Source organism: Canis aureus, chromosome 2 (assembly GCF_053574225.1).
Source record: "Canis aureus isolate CA01 chromosome 2, VMU_Caureus_v.1.0, whole genome shotgun sequence".
Taxonomy (NCBI): Eukaryota; Metazoa; Chordata; class Mammalia; order Carnivora; family Canidae; genus Canis; species Canis aureus.
Window position 1 is genome coordinate 25726585 of NC_135612.1, and position 23495 is coordinate 25750079.

The window sequence follows — 23495 nt, forward strand, 5'->3', positions numbered from 1 at the left end:
TTGGCAAGAGTCATCTCTAGGCCAGTATCCTACATGGGCAGGGAAGAGGGAGGGTTAGGGCTAGATTGGCAAATGGGTCTACTTTAACAGGTCCTGGAAAGGGGCTCTTCCTTCACAAGAAAAGTGCCCTCTCCCATTTTACTTACTGAAGTATTTTACTTCAGAATGGGCTCTACAAAATTATGGTATAGCCACAGAATGAAACACAATGAAGCCAATTAAAAAGAACTATGGAATCCTACATTTACTGACATGGAAAGATCTCCATGATACATGACTTGTTCATTGGACAAACAAAAAATATGTGAGTGTGTGTATGATAGAAAATGTGTGTTGGGGCACCCGGATGGCTCAGTCAGTTAGGCAGCTGCCTTCGCTCAAGTCATGACCCAGAGTAGGGCTGCCTGCTTGGTGGGGAACCTGCTTCTCTCTCTCCCTGGCTTGTGCTCTCTTCCACTCTCTCTGTCCCTCAAATAAATAAATAAATACATAAATAAATATTTTTTTAAAAAAGAAAATGTGGAGAAGTATATTTACTAAAATATTAATAGTGGCTGCCTCCAGTTAAAGGACATATGGGAGGTTTTTTTACTCTATGTATTTCTTTATTGTTTATTTTTGCCATGGATATATAAAAATTCTTATTAACAATAGCAATATAAGACGGCTATTTGCATTTTGATAAAAATAAAATTGAAAGTATCCCAGAAAACCACTAAGCCATTAGCACCTTATTAAAATTTAATATAGCAAGATTTTCAAGTCAAGGTTAAAGTCCCCTAAGGAATGAGACCTAGATCCAGCATATTTTAAAGGACATGGGAGAAAACAGTTAAGGACAGACTAGGCAAAGAGGTCTCCTGCCATGTATTAATCAGCTGAGGGACAGATCTGTATTGTCCCGGGAGGATCTCACTGGGGAAAAATCAACAGGCAACAGAAGGTATCTGTGGTCTTCTAATCCACAGTCTGCATAGACTCAAAGTGGATCTTAACTTTACCACAATTTCTGCTTTCAATATTATACAAGAAAATACCTTCTAACCCATGATGTTCAATTCTCTCCCTACAGCAGGCCCAGGATCCAATGCCAGTTATGTTTTTCAAATATATATTTAACAGATTAAAACTGTTTAATTTATACTCACAAAGACTGAAAAGGAGAATATGATATAGTAAACCACTTACCTCCATGGGAAGACATGTCTGTATATGGGCAGATGTTCCTGGAGGTGACATCGGCATCCCAGGTTTAATTTGAAAATGTGTTTTGCACATGTAGCCTTCAGAACAGTCCTGTGTTCCACACAAAGAATACAAAAGAAAATGCCAATTATCTTAAGAAAACATCATTTTAAGAACTACAGTTTCTCATAAATTTAAAGCTGAGTAAAGAAAAGTATATTAAATGATAGGAGATAATATGGATATATAAATCCATTCAATAAACTCTGAACAGAGTAAGCTCTCATTGGATGTAAATTTTAATCCCCTACCTTTATCACTTACTAATATTTCCTCTTCTCTTAGATATCCCCCCTCCTTTTTCTTCTAAGCAGTCCATAGCATAGAAGTCATAGTTCAAAACTTTAGCAGTTGGTAGCTGCTAAAAAGCATTTAAACTTATAAAAATATTTTGTGACATATTAATATTGATTTCATTGCCTATATAGAAAGAAACTTAAAGAGGATTTGCAACAGATCTTGAAGCTAGAAGGGACCTTCCACTTTAATTTCTTGTTCAAGGCAAGATCTCCATTACAACATCACAGGGAGGTAATTATGCAGCACCTGCCTAAGCACGTCCAGGAACCTTTCCTTTACTCCCTTTTATGACCACCACCTCTGTTTTGGTGCATGGTACATAGAGAAAATATTATCTTATAATGCACTGAAATGTTTCTCTTTAACTTTAACTCACTGGTTTTAATTCTGCCCTCCAGAGTCGAAACTCTTCTCTATAAAGTTATTCTTCAAAGACTTGAAGACAATTACCACCATTTTCAAATGTTCCTTAGAAGATATAATTTCCAAGCCCTTTATCAGTTGTACTTCTCACCTCTTTCTTATACTTGCTCTTAAATACACTAATGGGGGCAGCCCCAGTGGCTCAGCGGTTTAGTGCCACCTTCAGCCCAGGGCATGATCCTGGGGTCCGGGATCGAGTCCCACGTCGGGTTCCCTGCATGGAGCCTGCTTCTCCCTCTGCCTGTGTCTCTGCCTCTCTCTCTCTCTCTCTCTGTCTCTCTCTCTGTCTGTCATGAATAAATAAATAAAATCTTTTTAAAAATTTAAAAAAATTAAATATGCTAATGGATAATGTTTATCTAATCATCATCAGTTCCATTTTTTTAAGCAAAACTTGGTTGAATTCAACAAAGTCATGTATAAAAATGTAATACCTCCTTATACATGTACTCACTTATCAATGAATATTATTAATTCTCCACCAATTGTCACACTAACACTCACATTTTAACAGAATTTAGCTGTAATTAAGGAAGATGTGATTACTTAATCTGATGCAGTAACAAAAATACAGAATAGCATTCCAACTAAAATAATTCATAATTCACTTAAATATTTTTACTAAGATTTAAAAACTCAGTTTTTAACAACACAATAAGGGAAGAAAAAATTTACAGTGTTTGTAAATGACTTAACATTGATTTTTTTTTTTTTTTAATTTGTGTCATGCTGGAGCACCTGGGTAGCATAGTCAAAGCGTCTGACTCTTGGCTTCAGCTCAGGTCATGATATCAGGGTGGTGAGATCAAGCCCATGTCAGTCTCTGTGCTCAGCTCAGAGTCTGCTTAAGACTTTCTCTCTCGCTCCCTCTGCCCCTCCCCCCTCTTTAAAATTAACAAATAAAAAAAATAAAAATAAATAAAAAATAAAATTAACAAATAAATATTTTTTAAAAATTGTGTCATGCCAACTATGTAAGAGCATTGGATTTTAAGTAACAGTACTAGGTTAAATAATGTCCCTTCATAATCCCTGTCCTGTGAATGTGACCTTTTGGGAAACAGGGTCTATGCAAATGTACTAAAGTTAAGATGAGGTCATACTGGAACAAGGTAGACTCTGCATCCAATATGACTAGTGTCCTCTTAAGAGGAAAATTTGGCTACAGAGACACAGATACACAGGGGAGAAGGCCATGGGAAGACAGAGGCACAGACTGAAGTGGTATATCTACAAGCCAAAAAATGCCAACAATTGCCATCAACCACCAGAAGCTAGAAGGGGCAAAGAAAAGTTCTTCTCTAGAGCCTTTAGAGGGAGCATGGTCCTGTAAACACCTTGAATTTCAACTCCCAACCTCCAGAACAGGAAGAGAATAAATTTAAGTCATTCAGTTCATAGTACTTTCTTATGGTAGCTCTAAGAAAGTAATGCAGGAACTATATTTTCCAATAAACTTGGTGGCATATTTACAATGCCTCCCAGTTAGCTGGACATCCCACCAGCCCTCCTATAAAAGAACCTTGCTGGTTGGTCCTGATCAGCACCAGTTCTTTTGGCTGGACCCAACTTATTCTGATTGGTTGATTCCACTGCCATGGATGGCTAAATATTTAAGTATCATTCCTCCCTGTAAGGTAAGCTATCAGGTATCCAAAACTATCACCTTTAAAAAAATATTTTTTTATTTATTTGAGAAAGCACATGCACTCATAAGCAGGGGGAGGGGCAGAGAGGGAGGGAAAGAATCTCAAGCAGACTCTGTGCCAGTGTAGAGCCCATAGGAGGTTCAATGTCTGACACTAAGAACATGACCCAAGCAGAAACCAAGAGTCCCACACTCAGCTGATTGAGCCACTCAGGTACCCCAATACTATCTCCTTTTATTATTTCATTAAACTTATACATTTTGTAGATGGAATTATTGTTTTAAATTCTAGCTCTGCATCAACCAAACACAAGCACAGCCCCTGATGGCACTCAACCACTGAAATATTTTCATTTGGACGACCTAAATGACTTAATATTGGCTTAAATCAAAGATATATGTAGTGATTGTTACTTTTTACATCAGGTATCTATTTCCCCTTCTTCTGGAACGGTAGCCAATTTTCTTCTAAGGAATCATTCCCTTCTCCCCTATAAGTATGGACATGGCTGCCCTACACTCAGAACGATCACAGGACTCTGATCTGGCCAATAAGAACATAAGTCTTGCTAGCCTCAGAGACTCGGGCAGGGGCAAAAAATCTACTCAAGGCCAATGAAACACAGTTAAGGACTCTGGTTAGGGGAGTGGGAAGATACTCTCTTTTCTACTGGAATTGAACCAGGAAGATAAAGTCTTGGCAGTGTTGGCAGCCATCATATAATTAAATGGAACCTGAGAATGAAGCCATGCAGAGGAAAGTAAGACCATGAAATGCGGAAAGACGAGATCTTGATTACACTATTCATACCAACCATACCTGAAGCTAGTTCTACCTTCAAATTTTTCAATTACTTGGCCTCCAAAGCCCCTTCTTGGCTTCACCCAATTTGGATTGGGTTTCCTGTCACTTGCAACTGAAATAATATTTCTATAAAATGCCCTATATTATGTTATTAGGGTTTTTTTTTTTTAAGATTTTATTTATTTATTCATGAGAGACACAGAGACAGAGGCAGAGACACAGGCAGAGGGAGAAGCAGGCTCCATGCAGAGAGCCTGATGTAGTACTCAATCCCGGGACCCCAGGGTCATGCCCCGAGCCAAAGGCACACACCCAGCTGCTGAGCCACCCAAGCTCAGGAACTAAATAGTTTAAATAGTTTAAAACAAGGTATGATTTTCCAGTATCCTCCTATGACCTTGGAAGGAGTCTCTTAAGCAATAAAATAGTTTGACTTGAATAAATAAATAAACAAACATGATTTCTATTGTATTTATGAACACCCTCGTTATAATAGATAATCAATAGTTGATTATAAAAAATTTTTACCAAATATAGTAAATCCAAAATGGTATGTGATTGTGAATCAAAAAGTACCAGCAGTCTGCAATTTAAAAATAATCCAGGTATGGGGGGGGAGGTACTCTTAAGACATGCAGAGAAAAGTTAAAACTAAGCTGTGTGTGCTGAATCTGATTCATCAAATGAGAGTAACTATTCTATTTCATGAGTGCTGATCAGACAACCTCTCCTTGAGATCATCTATAATTTAGTAAAACCCTAATTACAAGGCAAAATACATCTCCTTTGACATCAAGAGGTTAAGTCCGAAATTCCTATGCACCTCTGTTATAAAATTTAAATATATTATCTGATCTCTTTTCCAATGAATTGACAGATATGTCATTTTTAATATTACTTATAATTTAAGGGATTTTATTTCTATTTTAGGTAATTCATGATGCTACTATTAGTGTAAGTAGCATCATGCACAAGGGCTTTTGATTCAGCCTCTATCTGGTCATGGTAATTTTCTTTTTGGTATCAATCTCTCAAACATCAAGATTAGCCTTGAAAAATTAAATATAGGGAAAAAATAACAGTTTAAAGCATTTTAGCTTCCTTTCAAACATTTGCTTCCACAGAAGTAGGCCTTTCTCCTACACTGCTTTAATTTAAGGCAGAAAAATGTTTTATTCTTCACTGTTGGAAGGTTATTTTTGTAGAAACAAGCAAACGTAAAAGCATGAGAACTGCCCTCCTGAGCTAGCACTGCCGTCCATCTAGCCCAATAAATGATAATTAACTCAAATTTTGACCAACTTTTCTGGTTGACATTCAACTCTAGCTTCCCCTCATTCTTTCTGTACTTAAGATAGACTACAACTTAGTGTTTTCTTTAATTTTTAACATATGTTAGTTTTGTTTCCAAAGTTAGGGCCTAGGTTCCAGGCCATAGGGAAGAAAGGGTCCACATAAAAACCTGGCCTCTGGTCCCTGAAAATACCCTAGACCAGAACAGGAAAAAGTAGGAACAAAAGAAATCTTGCAATTTATCCAGCTCAACCCTCTCATTTTAGAGATAAGAGGGTGAAGGACTGAAGTACTTTTGAGAGACTTGTCTTACAGCTAATTGGGGGAAGTGCTGGAAGTGGAAAGGAGGCCTCTTGACCCAGCGCTTGCTACCACACTCAGCAATTCTTCCAGAATCAGGATCATGGCAGAAACATGCTTACTGACTCTCAGGGAGTGGTGTAAGCCCACGCTTTGCACACTGAGTAACAAACTGAAGCTGTTCAAGCGTGGTCTGGGGACCAGCAGCCTCCATGTCACCTGGGAGCTTGTTAGACACACAGACTCTCAAGCTCCTCCTCAGACTTCCTGAATCAGAATCTGTATTTAACAGGACCCCAGGTGATTTGTGTGCACATTTGGAAGCACTGAGGCAACATGCACTGCAATCCCTGATTCAAAGGTATGGCAAACTGATTACATTAAACAGTGGTTCTCAGCCCTAGCTGAGACCAGTGAAATCACAATCTTTCTACAGTGCAAACTTCAATGTAGCAACCAGCGTTGAGAACTACTTTACTTAATTAATTCACTGAAGTTCCCATTTTAAACTCTGAGAACAGTCAACCAAGTAAGTATTCTGTAGCTGTCTTAGGAGAAATGGCCACAAACAACTCCCAACCTCCAGGAATACCATGGCCCACTTGGAGCTCTCCATAGGCAAAATTGGCTTCTGCGAATTCTCATCTTGAGCGAATTCTCATTTTGACAGCACCGAGACAACTTTTTAAGTGGTCTTTACTACCACCTCAAACTCCACTTTCTGGCAACTTGCCCAGCCTTGACCCAAGCCTCTGTAACTGTCATTAACAACTCAAAACTGTCACCACCCCATGTCCAACTACACTTTAGCCATCAGAGCTCCTTACTGCCCATCCGCCACTAAGCACAGGTTGCTTCACTCTGTCACTGCAGAAGAGAAATAATAGAAAATGTCCAGGTGTTGTTCTCCAGACACCACTAATGAAAAAAAAGAACACTTCCGCCTCATAGTCAAAACTCAAGTTATCTACATAGAATATCCTTCACATTACACCAAAATGTGGAATAAAGAGTTAAATGAGAAAAACAAAAACATCAATGTGCTAGATGAAAACACTGGAATGAATGTGTACATAAAGATATATATGTAATTTCATATTTATATTTATGTATGTATTTAAGGATATTTTTAAAATAAATAAAAACCCACAGTTATAATAAAATAATAATTTCTATATCATGGAAAAAAATCTTAACACCATAAAATCAAAAGATAAATATCAAAATATGAAAAATACATTTGTAGCCCATATCATAGGACTAATTTTGTCAATATATAGTTTTAATTTCCCCCAATGTACTAATAGTTCCAGTAAATCAGTAAGAAAAAGACCAACAGGGGTGCCTACGTGGCTAAGTTAGTTAAGCAGCTACCTTTGGCTCAGGTCATGATCCCAGGGTCCTGGGATCAAGCACTGCTTCAAACTCCCTGCTCAGCAGGTGGTCTGCTTCTCTCTCTCTCCCTCTGTTCCTCCCCCTGCTCATTCTCCTTCTCTCTCCCTCTCAAATAAATAATTAAAATCTTTAAAAAATAAAAAGACCAACAGCTCAACAGGAAAATGAGCAAAGGATATAAACAGATCACTAAAGAGGAAGTACATATGGATATTAACCATATAAAAATAAACCTATTTTACACATAAGAAAACATTACCCATAAGAAAAATGCAAATTAAAACTACGTGATACCATTTTTTACCTGTCAGATTGACAAAGACCAAAAGCATGAAATAAAGTGTGTAGGTAAAGATGTAGAAAAAAATACACAGGCACTGTCATACATTGCCATGGGCAGGGTAGTTTAAATTAATATAACTTCTCTGGGGAACAAGTTGGCAATAACTAACCAAATTAAAAATGCACATATCTTCCACCCAGAAATGCACCTTATAGATATAGCTGTACATGCAGGAAATAAAATTCATGCAATGATATGTATAAAGTATTGCTTTAATAGCACTCGATTGGAAATAACCTAAATACCTACCAATGAAGTTAAATTATGGTATATGCAAATAATGGAATGTTATTCAGCCATAAAAAAAAAATGAGTAAGTTCTCTAAGTATTGATATGGAATAATAACAAAGATAGACCACTGAGGGGAAAAAAATGTGCAGAATAGTATGTGTACATATATATTATGATACCATTTATTTAAATATAATTGTATATGTCTGTGTGTGTATTAAATATATCTGGAAAAAATAAATAAATAAATATATCTGGAAGGACACCCAAAACACTGGTATCAGTGGTAACCTCTGAAGGTCCAGGTGAGGCAGGTGGGAGAGTTAGGAAGGAAACTTATTTTTTTTAGTGTACAAACCCTTTTGTGCCTATAAATAACACTTCATATTAAAGAAATACTTCATTGACTGCCCTTTGAACATATGCCTCCAAGCTATCACACTGCTGTAATAAATTCCAATTTTGAACTTCTAGGGAAAAAATGTCCTGGAAGCCATATAGAACCCTACAGAGACAACCAAATTTTCTAGTGTAGTGCTGACTGAGTATTGGATGGAGATCTAAGGATTTCCTAACAGAACAAGTGTGTGTCTGCTTTCTCACAAATTGCCATGGGCTATGCCACCCAGATAGCTGTTATGCCTGTTGGAATCCAGCTATCCAAACAATTATAGGGCTTCTATTATTGAATTTTAATAAGGGTTTAATGATCTTCTCTAGAAAAACACTGCTATCTAAAAATATATATATATAGGGGCACTTGGGTGGCTCAAGCATCTACCTTCGGCTCAGGTCATGATCCCAGGGTCCTGGGATCGAGCCCCACATCAGGCTCTGTGCTCAGTGGTGAGTCTGCTTCTCCCTCTTCCTCTGCCACTCCCTCCTTTCATGTTCTCTCTCTCCCTCACTCTCTCAAATAAATAAATAAAATATTTAAAATTATAGATAGATAGATAGATAGATAGATAGATAGATAGATAGATAGATGCTTATCTAAGGGCCTCAGCTCTACCTTGCAATAAAATATTGCATATAGTACTTAAACTCAAGTTAACTACCCAGAATGACCAGCTGCATGCAGGGCTTGGCAAGGCTGTTGGGGAGGAATTATGACAAGCAGAAGTTTCTAGGTCACTGCCAACACTGATGAAACAACATGACGTTCAGGGTCAGTGGAACCCTGAGGAAGAAGCCAAACCTAGGCCACAGATCTTGAGTGATTACTCTTTCCCTCCATAAGAGATCAAATCAATACTACCAGCAGCTGCCCATAGCTGATTAATCTTAGGGGTGAAAAAAAGAAAGTGAACACTGCTGCTGAAAAGCAAAGATTACACTGGGTAGATCAGACATTAAACTAATATCTGTCTATTTTTTTAAAAGCCAAAGTCAGATAGCATAGGAAAATAATTGTTAAGGATTTAGAGATCCTCCAGAACACAATTCTAAATATGCTAGTGTGTCCTCTCCTCTTGCCCACTCTTAACACCCACGCAATCTCACTAACTGCAGTTTCAATTTCTGAACCCAGTTACACCTTCCAATGCATGTAGATCCAGGCCATGGCTGACTCTAATGCCATTGAGTCAATATCCAGTCAAAGTAATCCATGAGTAACTCAGGTAAAAATTCAAAAGACCAAAAACTCAAGAAACCAAAAGGAAAAGAGAGGGTATAACATACTTCACCTTTGAAAAAGACCTTTGTACATCTCTAATCTTCCCTAGTCTTATAGTATTTTGGAGTTTAAAAAACACAACAGTCATTTATTAAATAGCCCACACTTATTTCAAAACTTTCTAGGGGAAAGGAATGGAGATGCAGCTCAGCTTCAGTTGAGGAAGCTGGGGCTGTCCTTTTGGGAAAAAATTAAATCTTCTGACTGGGTCCCATCTAATTAAGGCTGATACCCCCTTGCTTCACCATTTACATGACACAATCCATAATTATTGCTTTTATCTGTGTGACCTACTGTGTGAATGCCTACTGAACACATCTGTTCATTGGCTGGAAATTAAACCACACAAAAACACTGTAACCATTGGCCCTTGACTGGAGGCTCTCTGACTCTTCCCAATTAAAAGAGCTTTCTTGGCCTGGCTGTGGTATGAAACGAAATGAGAATCTGTAGGATTTTGACTGAAACATTCTCTCCACAGCAGTAGCATATCGGACGATTATACTATCTTCTATCACAATACTTAGTCCAGCAATGAATCTTTTTACCTTAGCACACAAATAAACTTTTATTAGATTTAAATTTCTAATCAATCTATAAACAAAGCACAAAGAACTAATTATAATTAATGAACAAAATCTAAATATCATAAATCTTGATGATATAAAAATAGTAATATAATTAATTTTAAAATCAGAAGAATGGGGACTCCTGGGTGGCTCAGTGATTGAGCCTTTGTCACAGTTCATGATCCTGGGATCCTGGATCAAGTTCCACATCATGCTCCCCACAGGGAGCCTGCTTCTCCCTCTGCCTATGTCTCTGCCTCTCTCTGTGTCTCTCATGAATAAATAAAATCTTTTAAAAAAATAATAAAATAAAATAAAAATCAGAAGAACAAGAAGGAATGTGGGAGATAGTATAAGCACATTAATTCCTCATCTATCACAGCAGGATTCAATCACTATTGTCCAAAGATGAGAAACTGGTAAGTAGAAGTACATTGTTTAAAGTTACAAGGATAACTATGAGAATAACCAAGGAATTAATTCTTCATCAATAGGGGCTCCAGTAAACAAATGTAAATCATCCATACAATGGAATACTATGCAACCATCAGAAATAATGAGATATTTCTATATGTGCTCACAAAGAAAGATACTATGATATGTTAGGTGGAAAAGGTAAGTTACAGAACAAGGATCCCATTTATGTAAATATATTATAAATGTTCATTCATATATTTATGTACATAGAAAACAAACTACAGACCTGAATCAGAGGAAAGGGAAGAAACTATTTTCACCTGCATTTTATATACTTAAGTATATCAGAGTTTTACAATGGCCATATACTGTTTTTCCTTGTAAAAATTAAATAAAACAAATAAAGTAAAATAAAGACCCAACCCATGAAAGAAAAAGTAACACTGCACTAGGAAGCCTGAAATAGGAAAATCCATTAAAACTTTCCTTCCACTCTATTATTCTAAGGGAAATAAGTCAATCAGAGAAAGATCTCACTCATATGTGGAATTTAAGAGACAAAACAGAGGATCATAGAGGAAGAGAGGAAAAAATAAACAAGACAAAATCCGAGAGGGAGACAAACCATAAGAGGAAACAAACTGAGGGTTGCTGGAAGGGAGGGGTGTGGGGGGATGGGGTAACTGGGTGATGGACATTAAGGAGGGCACATGATGTAGTGAGCACTGGGTATCCTTTAAGACTGATGAATCACTGAACTCTACCTCTGAAACTAAATGCATTATATGAAAATAAATAAATAAATAAATAAATAAATAAATAAATAAATAATACATTATATGTTAATTCATTGAAATTTAATTTTAAAAATTGTTTTAATTTTCCTTCCACTCTGAAATCAAAATTATTCTAAGAACCATAAAATGTTCTTGCATACAATGTTAACTTTTGTTTTTATTTTGTCTCCTTATTTTTATTTTTTTTAAAGATTTATTTATTTATTCATGATAGACACAGAGAGCGACAGAGAGAGAGAGGGGCAGAGACACAGGAGGAGGGAGAAGCAGGCTCCATGCCGGAAGCCCGACAGGGGACTCAATCCCGGGACTCCAGGATTGCGCCCTGGGCCAAAGGCAGGCGCCAAACCGCTGAACCACCCAGGGATCCCTTTTCTTTCCTTTTTAAACTAACCCTCTAGTTGCTAAACCAAAACAAGGGCAATATTTCTTTCCCAGAATTACAGCATATCTTCACTATTTTTCAAATGGACATTTTTTTTTTTTTTGGCCACTTAAAATTTCAATTTTAAGGGCTTTCAATTTTCAACTTCATTTCAATATAAACATACTGAGAAGCCTTGCACTGTGCTCATTTATCTAAAACCCTGGTTTTCATATAATTGTCCTGGCTCCCTTTCCCTGGAAGAACTCAGACCTCCTATGTCCCCCTTCTCTTCACCTCCAACCCCTTCATAGATGGGCAGTGAATTAATATAATCAATTCCCTTGCCCAAATGCAGGTCAAAGCACAGCAAAGCACAGTGGTCCCAAGGAAAAAAAGAGCAGAAAGATCTGCTCTTAGCCACTTATCAGACCAGAAAAAGTTACTGAGCCAATTTGGTGACCTTATCTGAGAGAAGCACACATTTATATGTTTAAACATACCTACACATCCTGCTTATTTCATAAAAGTTTAAAAAAATGATTAGAGTTTAAATGATGCTAAATTCCTTCCCTTTCTTGGAACCAAAGCATCAAAAGTAACTTTAAATCACATTGGTTCCATTTTCCTTATTTCAACAGATATCTCTACAATATTAAATTTCACTATTAAGCATTTTGTGGGATTTCATCCTCTTTTTCCTCTTTTGTTTTTTAATAATGTTTTCAGGTTTTCTACTTGCCCATTTTGAGTTTTCAATTTTCAGTTCATAGATGTGGGACCTCCATCTGTGCCCTCATACTTTTCTTATATTAAACAATTTGGTTTTGCCTCTTAGTGCATTCCTGCTTATTTGTGCCCAAGGAATGGCCAACAGCTTCTATAACTGATTAGAGGGAATGTGGGGAACCTGGTGCAGAAAAATAATTTTTCTGTGTTTCTACTTCCAATTTAACTTTATAGAGATTTAAAGTATTTTGTTTGCTCCAGTTGAAATGTTCTCAAAGGTTTATCATTGCTTTCCCAATATTGTAGCTTAAAAAACAAACACATAAATGACCCATGTTCTAACTTCCCTGTCTTAATTTATAGATTTAAAGTTACGCCAAATCTTATTCCTTTCATAAGTATTTCCTTTTTTATAACATTATCTCTTCTAAGTAAATCATTCAAGAGAATTAAGAGTACTGAAGTAATTTTATAATTAGAGTAAATTGAAAGAAATTTGATAGTCTCACAGTAGAAAATTATCAGGGTAGCAAGTTGTCACTTTGATTTCAAAGCACTAGTCTTACAAAGCAGTACAAATAATTTATTAACTTTCCTGGTTTTTCAAGAAATAAAGGGTGCCTGAGTTTAGGCAGTTTTACTCAGAGAAGGCTCCTGCTGTGAGGGTGAAAAAAGGCAAAGCGGAAGTAAGAAAGGCCTTCTTGGCACGGGTGCCATACAAAGTACATAAAATGGGTGGCTTAAAACTACGGACATGTATTACTCTCTCACCATTCCGAATCTGGAGGACAGATTCCAAAATCAAGGTGCTAACAGGGCCATATTCTCTCTTTAGACTCTAGGGGAGAAATCTCTCTTGCCTTTTCCTAGGTTCTGGTTGTTGCCCAAATCGCTGCTTCTGTCTTCGTGTTTATCTTTGTGTCCAAATCTCCCTGCTCTTAAAGGACATCAGTCATAATGTACTTAGGACACACTGCAATCCAGTAGAGCCTTATCTTAACTTGATTACATCTGTAAAGACTCTATTTTCAAATAAAATCACATGTACAAATTCTGGGTGGACATGAATTTGAGGAAACACCATTCAACTCAGTTCAGACGGCAAAGCAGAAAGAGGTGGGAGAAAGGTAGTCACTCAGCTCCTGCAGCTTACCCAGAGGAACAGCCGAGGCAGGATGAAGCCAATGGCCAATACTTCAGAAGCTATTTCAGCCTGAGCACACTAGGCCAGATTCTAATGGCTCCTCCTGGAAACCAAAAGGGTTTTGACCAATCATGGGGAAGAAGAAGCTGTTAGAGAAGGCTGCACAAGAGTAGTACAATTACTGCTTTTTATCCATAGGGCCTGGATAATATGAGATTGAAGACTTAACTAAAATCATTCTACTTGCCAAAAAGGGCATTTAATATCCACTATTTGGATCAATACCAGGTTATGTGGCAAACTCACACTGTTGGCAGAGAAGAGGGAAAAGAAGGAAAAAGAGAGGGAAGATGTTATCCATTCAGCCTTATTTATTAATGTAACAAAAGCGCCCTGACATATTTCCCAGAATGAGTCACAATCTGTGCCCTCTTAGTCATTTCCATTCCAAGCCTGTACATGTTTAAAGCTCTTCCACTGAATGCCCTCCCCTTCTGTATCTTCTATCAGAACTCCTGCTTCCCATAGCTTGACATGAGCAAGTGACAGAAGAAGAAAGTCTGTTGCCTCTGCATCATGGCAGGAGGTAGGAGAAAGCTGGTCTGATAAAATCCAATAGCGGAAGGAAGAGAAGCACACCCCCTTGCCTCACACATACGCTACAAATCTTAGGGAGACATCTTTAATATTTCTTCTTCATTTCCAAGAGTTAATCATGTTCTCCTACTGCTGTATTCCCAATCTTAGATTTGGAAACAGACCAGTTGAACTGATGATCATATATTTACCAATTTAAATCTGTATTTGTTAAACTTACATTTCATATAATGGCAATACATACTATATCCTTCAAGAAGCTTTACATTCTTGTTTCTTTAATCTTCTATAGAATAATGGAGACTAGACTTCACTCCTATCTTAAACAACTAGAAAATCAAACAAAAGATGTGAAATCAGAATTTTCAGATATGGGACACAGGAAATGCAGGACAGTGATCACTAAGAGATGGGAAATAAACAAGTAAGCTCTACAAATGTCTCAGTTCACTGCCTGAAGAAAGTTCTCGCAAAAGACAAAATAGCAAATGATTCCATGATTTGCTTAAACAATCTAAGAGAATCAACAGAAAAAATAATAAAAATAAATAAGAGACTTTCAGAGAGTGGCCAGGAAAAAGATCAACATATAAAAATTATTAATTTTACAACTATGACAATAATCCATTAAAACCATAAAGATAAAATGCCTCATTCCCAGCTTGAACAAAAATGTCAAGTATATAGGAACATACCTATCATGTGAGGAAAACTCTACAACTTTACAGTAAACTATGAAAAAAATCCAAAGTATTTTTATGAAACTTGTAAAATTATTCTAAAATTTATATTAAAAATGCACAGAAGTGGGATCCCTGGGTGGCGCAGCGGTTTAGCACCTGCCTTTGGCCCAGGGCGCGATCCTGGAGACCTGGGATCGAATCCCACGTCGGGCTCCCGGTGCATGGAGCCTGCTTCTCCCTCTGCCTATGTCTCTGCCTCTTTCTCTCTCTCTGTGTGTGACTATCATAAATAAATAAAAATTTTAAAAAAATGCACAGAAGTAGTTAACATTTTTAGAAAAGAGCAATGAATGGTATAATTATCAGATATCAAAATTAACTAAAGAGCACTAGCAATCATTAAAATCTATGTTATTGTGACAGAAAAGAAAAATAGATCAAAGATAAGAATATGGAGTCTAGAAGGAGACTCATGTTAGAATTTAATATATAATTTAAAGAATTGGATCATAGATGAAAGAAGAGATGAGTCAATAATAAACATGAAGACAACTGGTTCACCATTAAATAAAATAAATAAACTATATTACTATCCCACACAATCTCCAAACTAAATTCCAGATGGATTAAAGTCCTAAATATAAAATAATAAAATAATAATGGCTTAGAGGAAAATAAGAGATAATATTTTCAGAAGTAGTTAGGAAGGATTTCCTGAGCAAAACACCAACTCAGAAGCCATAAAGCAAAATACTGGCAGATTTATTAAAGATTTAAAACTCCTATATGACAAATGATACTATTAACAAAGTTAAAAGAGAAGTGACAGTCTAGGAAAAAATATTTGCAATATATATATGAAATGAAGGATTGATAGTCATAATATATAAGTTACTCCTACAAATCAATATTACAAAGATAAACAACCCTACAGTAAAATGGACACAGGACATAAACAAAAAATTCCTAGAAGAAATACCAGTGACCAATAAGCATATGGAAATATGCTCAACATCAGCATAATGAGGAAAATGCAAATCAAAACAATATATCATTTTCTACCTTTTATAATGAGAAAATTAAAAAATATCAGTAATATCTAATTTTATACAGTATGAGAAAATGGGCATACTCATATACTTTTTGACAGGAAAATCAACTGCTACAGTATGGTTGGGGAGAAATTTTGTCCATGCTCTCATTCATTCAACAAATACTATTAAGCACCTACTTCATGCAAATATATTATACTATGCCCCAGAGATACAGCAGCACAGTCAAAGGTTTTTCTCCTCATGGAGCTTGCATTCCGGAGGACAGGATACAGGGTGGAAGAGATAGCAAATAACTAAATACATAAAGTAAGTGGTTTTAGGTTCAATAAAAATAAATTAGAGTAAGGAAGACTGAAAATTATTGAGTTAGTTTGATGCTATTTTACATAAGGTGAGTAGATAGCAGGTCCTCACTGATAAGGAGAGCAATGATGTATCAAAAGTAAGGGAATAAGTCATAAAGCTATCTAGGAGAAGAACATCTAGACAATGGGAAGTTCCAAGGCCCCATGGTGTAAACAGAAGGCATATCAGTATGGCTGAGCAGAATGACAGAATAGGAGAATGAAAGAACTTAAGACAAGAAAAACGATAGAAAGGGTGTGAACACCATGTAGGCCTTGGAAGTCATGAACAAAGCTTTAGAATTTATTCTAAAACTGGAAGTCACTGGAGGCCTCTGAGCTACAGAATTCTATGATGGGACTCACATTTTTAAAAGATCACTCTAGCCGCTGTTTCAAGACCAGATTCTAAATGAGCATTAATTAGGAAACTATTACTATAAGCCAGGCGAGAAATGATGCATCCTGGGAAAACGTGGTGCAGTCCAGGTGGCAAGAAGTGGCTGATGATGAACGTATTTTGAAGATTCAGTTAGTAGGATTTACCAATGATTAAATATGATGCAAGAGAAAGAGATGAGTCAAACCTCAAGTTCTTGTCCTGAGCAAGTGGAAACTAATATTTCTTGAGATAGGGAAGTATGTAGAAGAAGCAGGTTGGAGTGGAGAAGGGAGGTTAAGTAAAAATGTGTTAAATGTGCAATGCCTTGTACACATTCAAATGCAATCAATATCAGGTTGCTGAATATAAAAGCCTAAAGCCCAGGAACATGATAAGCACCAAAAATACAATTTTAAGAATCACCAGTGAATATATAGTATTTACAGCCAAGGAGCTGGATAAGATATCCTAGAGAGTGAATCCAACTGGAAAAGAAAGGAAGTTCAAAGATTGAGCCCAAGGGCACTCCAATGTTTAGCTGTTGGGAGATGAGGAGGAAGTCAAAAAGAAGCAATCTCAAGGGAGACAGAAACTAACAGGTCAGTGTCCCAGATGCTAAGCAAAGAGTATTTTCAAGAGCAGAGTGATAATTGTGCTAATTCTGCAGTATCTGTCAAAATGCAAAGTGAGCAGAGTCTCTCATTCAGCAATCCCATTTTGAACTATTTATTCTATAGTAACATATAAGCACATATGAAAACTGCTCTGCATGGACATTTATTAAATTATCATTTGTTATAGCAAATTAAATGCTCATCAGCAGGGGACTATTTAAATTACGGAGCATCTGAACAAGAGAATAATTTTTTAAGAATAGAAGAGGTAGGTTACTGGAATGGAATGATCTCTGAATATTAAGTTTAAAAATCTACTTGAAAAAAAAATGAAAAAAAAAAATCTACTTGAAAAGTAATCATGCGGAATGACTGATTCCAGACACATGGAAAAAAGAAAACATATATGTATGCTACCTGCAGAACAGACAGGATGGTGTGATGAGAGAAAGTATGGGCTCCAAAACAGACTTCCTGGGGAATAAATTTGGCTTGTCACCCTAGGCAAGTTTCTTAACTTTTCTTGGCCTTCCTTCCTCTCTCTATAAAATCCCTTAAAGGGAGATTAACTAAGGATTAAATGAATTAATATAGAAAAAGGATCAGTATCTGATACATAGCAATCACTCAGCATTACATAGTAATAATGTATTAATAATGTATATAGTAAATAATAACTGCACATTAATTCACAGACAGAGATTTTGACATTTACTCTCCAAACTGTTAACACTGGTTTTCTCTGAAGTTTGGGACTGGGAGTTAGCAGAGGAGATGAGAGGTGGCTGACAGGGACTTAAACACTTCATTATATATATGTCTTTATTACTTGGATTGTTAAACATAGTCATGCAAATTTTTACAAAAGTCAATGTGCATTTCTTATGTAATTTTTACACTTTTTTAATTTAAAGAGGAAAAAGAATAGTAAAAATTTATGAATCTTCATGGCTTTTTGGTGATTTTTACTCAGTAATCTATGGTTCAAACTGACACTGAAAAGATAAATCAAAGAATTAGGATAATGTGAAGCAGATGATGTAACATTTTCTAGTCATTTCAAAGAAAGATACACAGACAAGTAGCAATAAAAATAGAAGAGTCTGAATAAAATGAAGTAAAGGGAAGAGAATGAAACTGGGCAGTGATTTATAGATTCTGAATTTAACCATTTGGGCAAATCAAAAATGCTATCCATCTATCACATTTGAGAGAGGCAGCCACCCAGCATCTCTGACACATTTCCAGTGACGGAGATATCATGTTCTCTCAATCAGTTCCACCTTATATTAACCAAATGCAGTCCCTCATTGGTCCTACTTGTCCCATCTGAAGCAACATAGAATTAAGACACTCTCTTCACCAAGAATGACTTCTGGCTACGTATTTTGGCCCCACTACCTTGTCTAATGAGCCCAGCCCTGTCCATTGTGATCAGAAAGGGCATTCCAAACAGCAGGCTGCTATAGTTGTTCCACAGCTAAGATCCTTCCCATTCAGGGATGCCAACAGGTAGAATGGTTATGACAATGTGGATGTGCAAATGCAGGACTTTTGACTTTGAGTAAATTCTACTTGGAGAAACAACAGGTATTTGCAGGAGGCAAATGCTAACATGTGCTCTATGAGGATTCAACCCTTTTATACATAACTCAAAGTCTTTCTTTCATTACCTCTTTCTTTGTCTTCAGTACAAACCCTTCAGCAGCTCTTCCCCAGACCTTCCCAAGGTGGAGCTCACCACTTCATGTATGGCTCTGCCTCTAATTACTATTTATTGCATTTGCATGTGGTTTTTTTCTCATTATAATGTCATTAGCATGCAAGGGAGCCCGGTTGCCAGGGCAACCAGGAGTAGGGAATGCACCGCACAGCCTTTAATGAAAACTTAACCCTACTTCGTTTAATTCTCACTGTGTTTTTTTGGCTCACTTCACTTTTGTGGTCACAGGAATGAAAATATCCTGCAGTTACCCCTGCTTATGTAGTGCTGCCCCAAGGTCTGGGGAACTTATGTGTGTTCCCCTGAACATACTGACAGCACTTTATATTCCTCATAAGTAACCTTGATAACTTCCTCTGATAACAATAAATTCTTCGGATCAACACTGCTCACTCGGGATCCCTGGGTGGTGCAGCGATTTAGCGCCTGCCTTTGGCCCAGGGCGCGATCCTGGAGACCCGGGATCGAATCCCACGTCGGGCTCCCGGTGCATGGAGCCTGCTTCTCCCTCTGCCTATGTCTCTGCCTCTCTCTCTCTCTCTCTCTCTGTGTGACTATCATAAATAAATAAATTAATTAAAAAAAAAAAAAACACTGCTCACTCAACACAGTCCTCTATCTAAAATAGTCTATTTTTCTGCAGATTAAATATTCTCAGGTTTTTCAAATTTGATATGATTTCTGCAATCCTTACTCACCTGTCAGCCCATTCTAAATGATTTGGCTGAGATCAAACTCACTACTTCTAAAGCATCCCACCCATCTAGTAACCTTCTCAAAAGAAAAGAAGAGACATGACTTTGTCTCTTAGTTTGACATGACTCTTTTTTAGCCAACCTTATCAAAGCTGGGTATAATAATAATAACAATAATAATGGTTTGTCAGGTGATCAAATCAACATTTAATTTAAAAAGAAATAAACAAACCAAAACCTCAGATAAAAAGGGGGAAATGAGATGATATTCAGGAAGAATAAAAAAAAATAAAACCATAAAGTTAAGTACAAAAATCCAAGTACACACCTATAAGAGCTCTTGCTTAAGAAGAGTTAGAGATGCCTTCAAGTTCAATAGAAGCCAAAGTGTGACAGGCTGTCACGTATGGATTTCTTAGAATTCAGTTTGTAATTGTAAGACTTGCAGAATGAGGTAAGGAGAGCAAGGTCAACAGTACTATAGAACTGTTTTAAGAAAGCAAATCTTGGGATCCCTGGGTGGCGCAGCGGTTTGGCGCCTGCCTGTGGCCCAGGGCATGATCCTGGAGACCAGAGATCGAATCCCACGTCAGGCTCCCAGTGCATGGAGCCTGCTTCTCCCTCTGCCTGTGTCTCTGCCTCTCTGTGTGACTATCATAAAAAAAAAGAAAGCAAATCTTGTATGAACTAGCAACTAATGGCCACAAAAATCTATTATTTTCTGGAATTGCTGTCTTTTACAGTATGAGGAAAGACAGAATCAGTGGAGCCAACCACTAAAGTAAGGCAACCTGACGGGTTAGAAGCAACTTGAAACAAGCTCTCACTTCTGATGAAGCAGACTTGGAGAAGAGAACCATCAAGAATGCTACTGTCCAATAAAGCCAGCTCTGGTGACAGAAAACTTTCTTGTGCTGCCCAAAACGGTAGGCAGTAGCCACTTGAAGTGTAACCAGAGAACCAAGGGTTTTGTTTTGTTTTTTTTTTAAATCTTATTTGATTTTTACTTAATTTATATTTCAATTTGAATTACCACATGTAGCTAGTAGCCACCATATGCTAAAGTACCGCTATATAAATGATGGAGTGCTGCAAAGTAAATGTTCTGATGACATCTTAAGATCGGACTATATTCATCAACTTCTCCCCAAACAAGCAACTGAAGTGGGACCCATTAGTTCTGAGTCATAACCAAGGAGACCCTAGTGCAGCATCTACTGTAGACCACATCATCCACAGGAGAAGGTCCAGGCTGTGAAAATAGTCTGCACTGAGATCAGGGATGGGAGTTTCTAAGGAGTTAGGTAGTTAGGATTACTACAGATTTGAGAAGCAGTATAGCAGAGTCAAGTATATGGATTCTATAACCAGACTGCCTGAGTTCATACACCAGCTCTACCATGAATAAGAGTGACCTCAGTTTCCTGACCTATAAGATGGAAATAATAATGAGTACTATTACCAACCAGTGTGAAATTAAACTGAATACATACAAAACACTAAAAATAGAACCTGACACAAGTAACTACTAGTATTTTTTTTCCCAAAAAGTAGGTTTCTCCTTCAAAAGTTAACTTATTTTGATGAATCCCCGTGAGTGAATTATAGAAGGCTAGGATAACCTATTTCTCTTCCCAGGTCTTTATTCTTCTACATAATTAAGAGGCCATCTGAACAGCTATTTGGCTTAATCCAGCTGAGTGTAGTTCATCATCCTCTTGCCATCTCCCCATCCCACTACTGCTGGCCCTTATCTCCCACCTTAGTAAGACATAAGATACTGTAGGCTGTGCCCCATCACCCATGCTAGTTGGTAAATATATTTCCTGAAATTTTATCCTCTCCTGGTCCTTGCTTTTTACTCCATTCTCTGAAATCCCTTATTGAATTTGAGACCTGTTACAGTTAACACTCTTGCCTCGGCTTTCCAGACTGTCATAGGATTCAGTCCAGTGCTTCCTAACCCTTTTCACATCATGACACACATAAAAATTCATATTTGAACAATATAATGGAGTAAATATGAGGGACTTTGGTGGTGTATATATGAAACTCAGTGAAAAAAATCTTTAAATATATTTTCTTTTCTTTTTTATTTTTTTTACATTTTCTTTATATTATAAAATTATTAGTCAATCACCATTCCTACCCCCAGCCCCAAGCTAATCTATTTTCTCTCTCTACAGAGACAAATGATAGAAACTCCTTTCTCATCACTAACCAGAATTTGGAAAATTCAAATCCAAATTGTACTGCAAAATTGCCTTCGCTCAGTAAATCAAACAGATCTTCCTTTACTTTCATCAACAGATGTAGTGTGAAAATTTCCTATGATAGTATAAATAAATTGTGAATATAACTGAAAGCATACACCTAAATCCATGATGCAGCTCTTCCTTAAGTATACAAGGTGTTGCTCTACTTGTCCTAATGATCCTTCTTTACTATTCAAATCGTGCAACAAACTAAATGCCACAAATCCATCTTTTTTAAGCACACGTTTCCAAGGCCAAATTTTTGCACCGAATCCATAAATTCTGTCAGTACACATGAATTCATTGTTATGAGATCCTGGCAATTTTCTATTGGGTTTATTCACTCAGCTAATGAAGCTATTTTTTTCAAGGCAGTAACTACCTTTTAACAAATCTTTAACAAATCAGAACTGTTTACAGAAAAAGTTTGAATTCTCCTTCTCGTCCATAAACTTTTGACAAAACTCTACTTTGGATATACACTGCCTCTCAGTATGAAACTGTGGAAAGCTATATTCCAACCCCATTTCTTCATGTGAAGCTAAAACAGATGTGAATAAAGCAGCTTCAGCTATATTATATTCTCCATTTAGATATATCAAACTATGTGAAATTCATGTACAGGCAATCTTTTACACAAGAGAGTTTCTCTGAGAATAAAATACCATATTATTTGAATCTCACTGTTTTCATGACCCTTGATGTACAGCCATTACGTACTCCTGTCCCTGCACTCACGCCAGCAGTATACAAACCCAAGCATGTTTCCATAATACCTTATTTGTTTCAAAGTATGAATTCTCCACCTTCAATATTTCATCCCCAGTAATTTCTTTTGGTACTGCTTTACGGAGTGCTGATATTCTTCCCAGCATTTCTCTTTAGGAATTCTAACTGTGCTGGAATTTGGCAGTTTCTAACACGTGTTTGATTTCACAATACTCTGGATTAATGTTTTCTTTATGTCACCTGACACGTCATCAATATATTTACAAGTATTATTTGAGAGTACCACTTTTTCCATCTCTTTTGCTTTACTGACTTCAATGTCTAGACTGGCTGGTAAAATGAGGGCTTCTGTCCTTGTGTGAGGCATTTCAGCTTTAGCTTTTAATGATGTGACCTTGTAACTGGTTTATTTAGCTTAGTCTAAATAAACTGAAAAAGCTCATTGTTGGAACTAATCTCAAAAATAGTTTTGGTTTTTTGTATTGCTTTTGCAAAACTTAAGAATGTTCCAGTCTTTTCCTGCACAGGGTGAGTTCTTGTGGTGAGGTGCCAGCACAGTTTGCTTTGTACCTTGTCTTCACAATAATCCTTCCTACCAGTAATGCATTTAGGCTGAGGGGAAAAAAGTTACTGAACACACAAATTCAAGTTTGGGAAGAGTCTCATTTCATTACCTAACTAGTGACTTCAAATATTTTTTATGATGGCTTTTCAGCTTTAATGAAGTTTATCCATT

The 23495-nt window shown here is 36.9% G+C and overlaps 1 protein-coding gene and 1 long non-coding RNA gene across 19 annotated transcripts in view; one reads left to right on the forward strand and one right to left on the reverse strand.

The window, feature by feature from the left end:
* Positions 1–23495, reverse strand: part of ATG10 (autophagy related 10) — a 221747-nt gene that overhangs the window by 163628 nt on the left and 34624 nt on the right. For 10 of the 17 annotated variants that reach the window (XR_013361884.1, XR_013361879.1, XM_077866184.1 and 7 more), the window contains one exon: positions 1189–1296. Coding sequence is in view for 15 of the 17 variants with exons in the window: in XM_077866184.1 (XP_077722310.1) it covers positions 1189–1296 (108 nt within the window). In the remaining 2 variants the exon portion in view is untranslated. Of the gene's footprint in view, positions 1–1188; positions 1297–2059; positions 2256–13691; positions 13793–16193; positions 16530–19030; positions 19418–23495 lie in introns of those variants that run through there. The other 7 variants (XM_077866213.1, XM_077866221.1, XM_077866231.1 and 4 more) reach the window with 5 other exon arrangements.
* Positions 16508–22708, forward strand: LOC144294557 (uncharacterized). Of its 2 annotated transcripts, none has more exons than XR_013361913.1 (3): positions 16508–17861; positions 20519–20701; positions 21962–22708. It is a non-coding gene; the product is annotated as an uncharacterized LOC144294557 (long non-coding RNA). The 2 variants fall into 2 exon arrangements; XR_013361923.1 differs by having other exon boundaries at positions 16510–17342.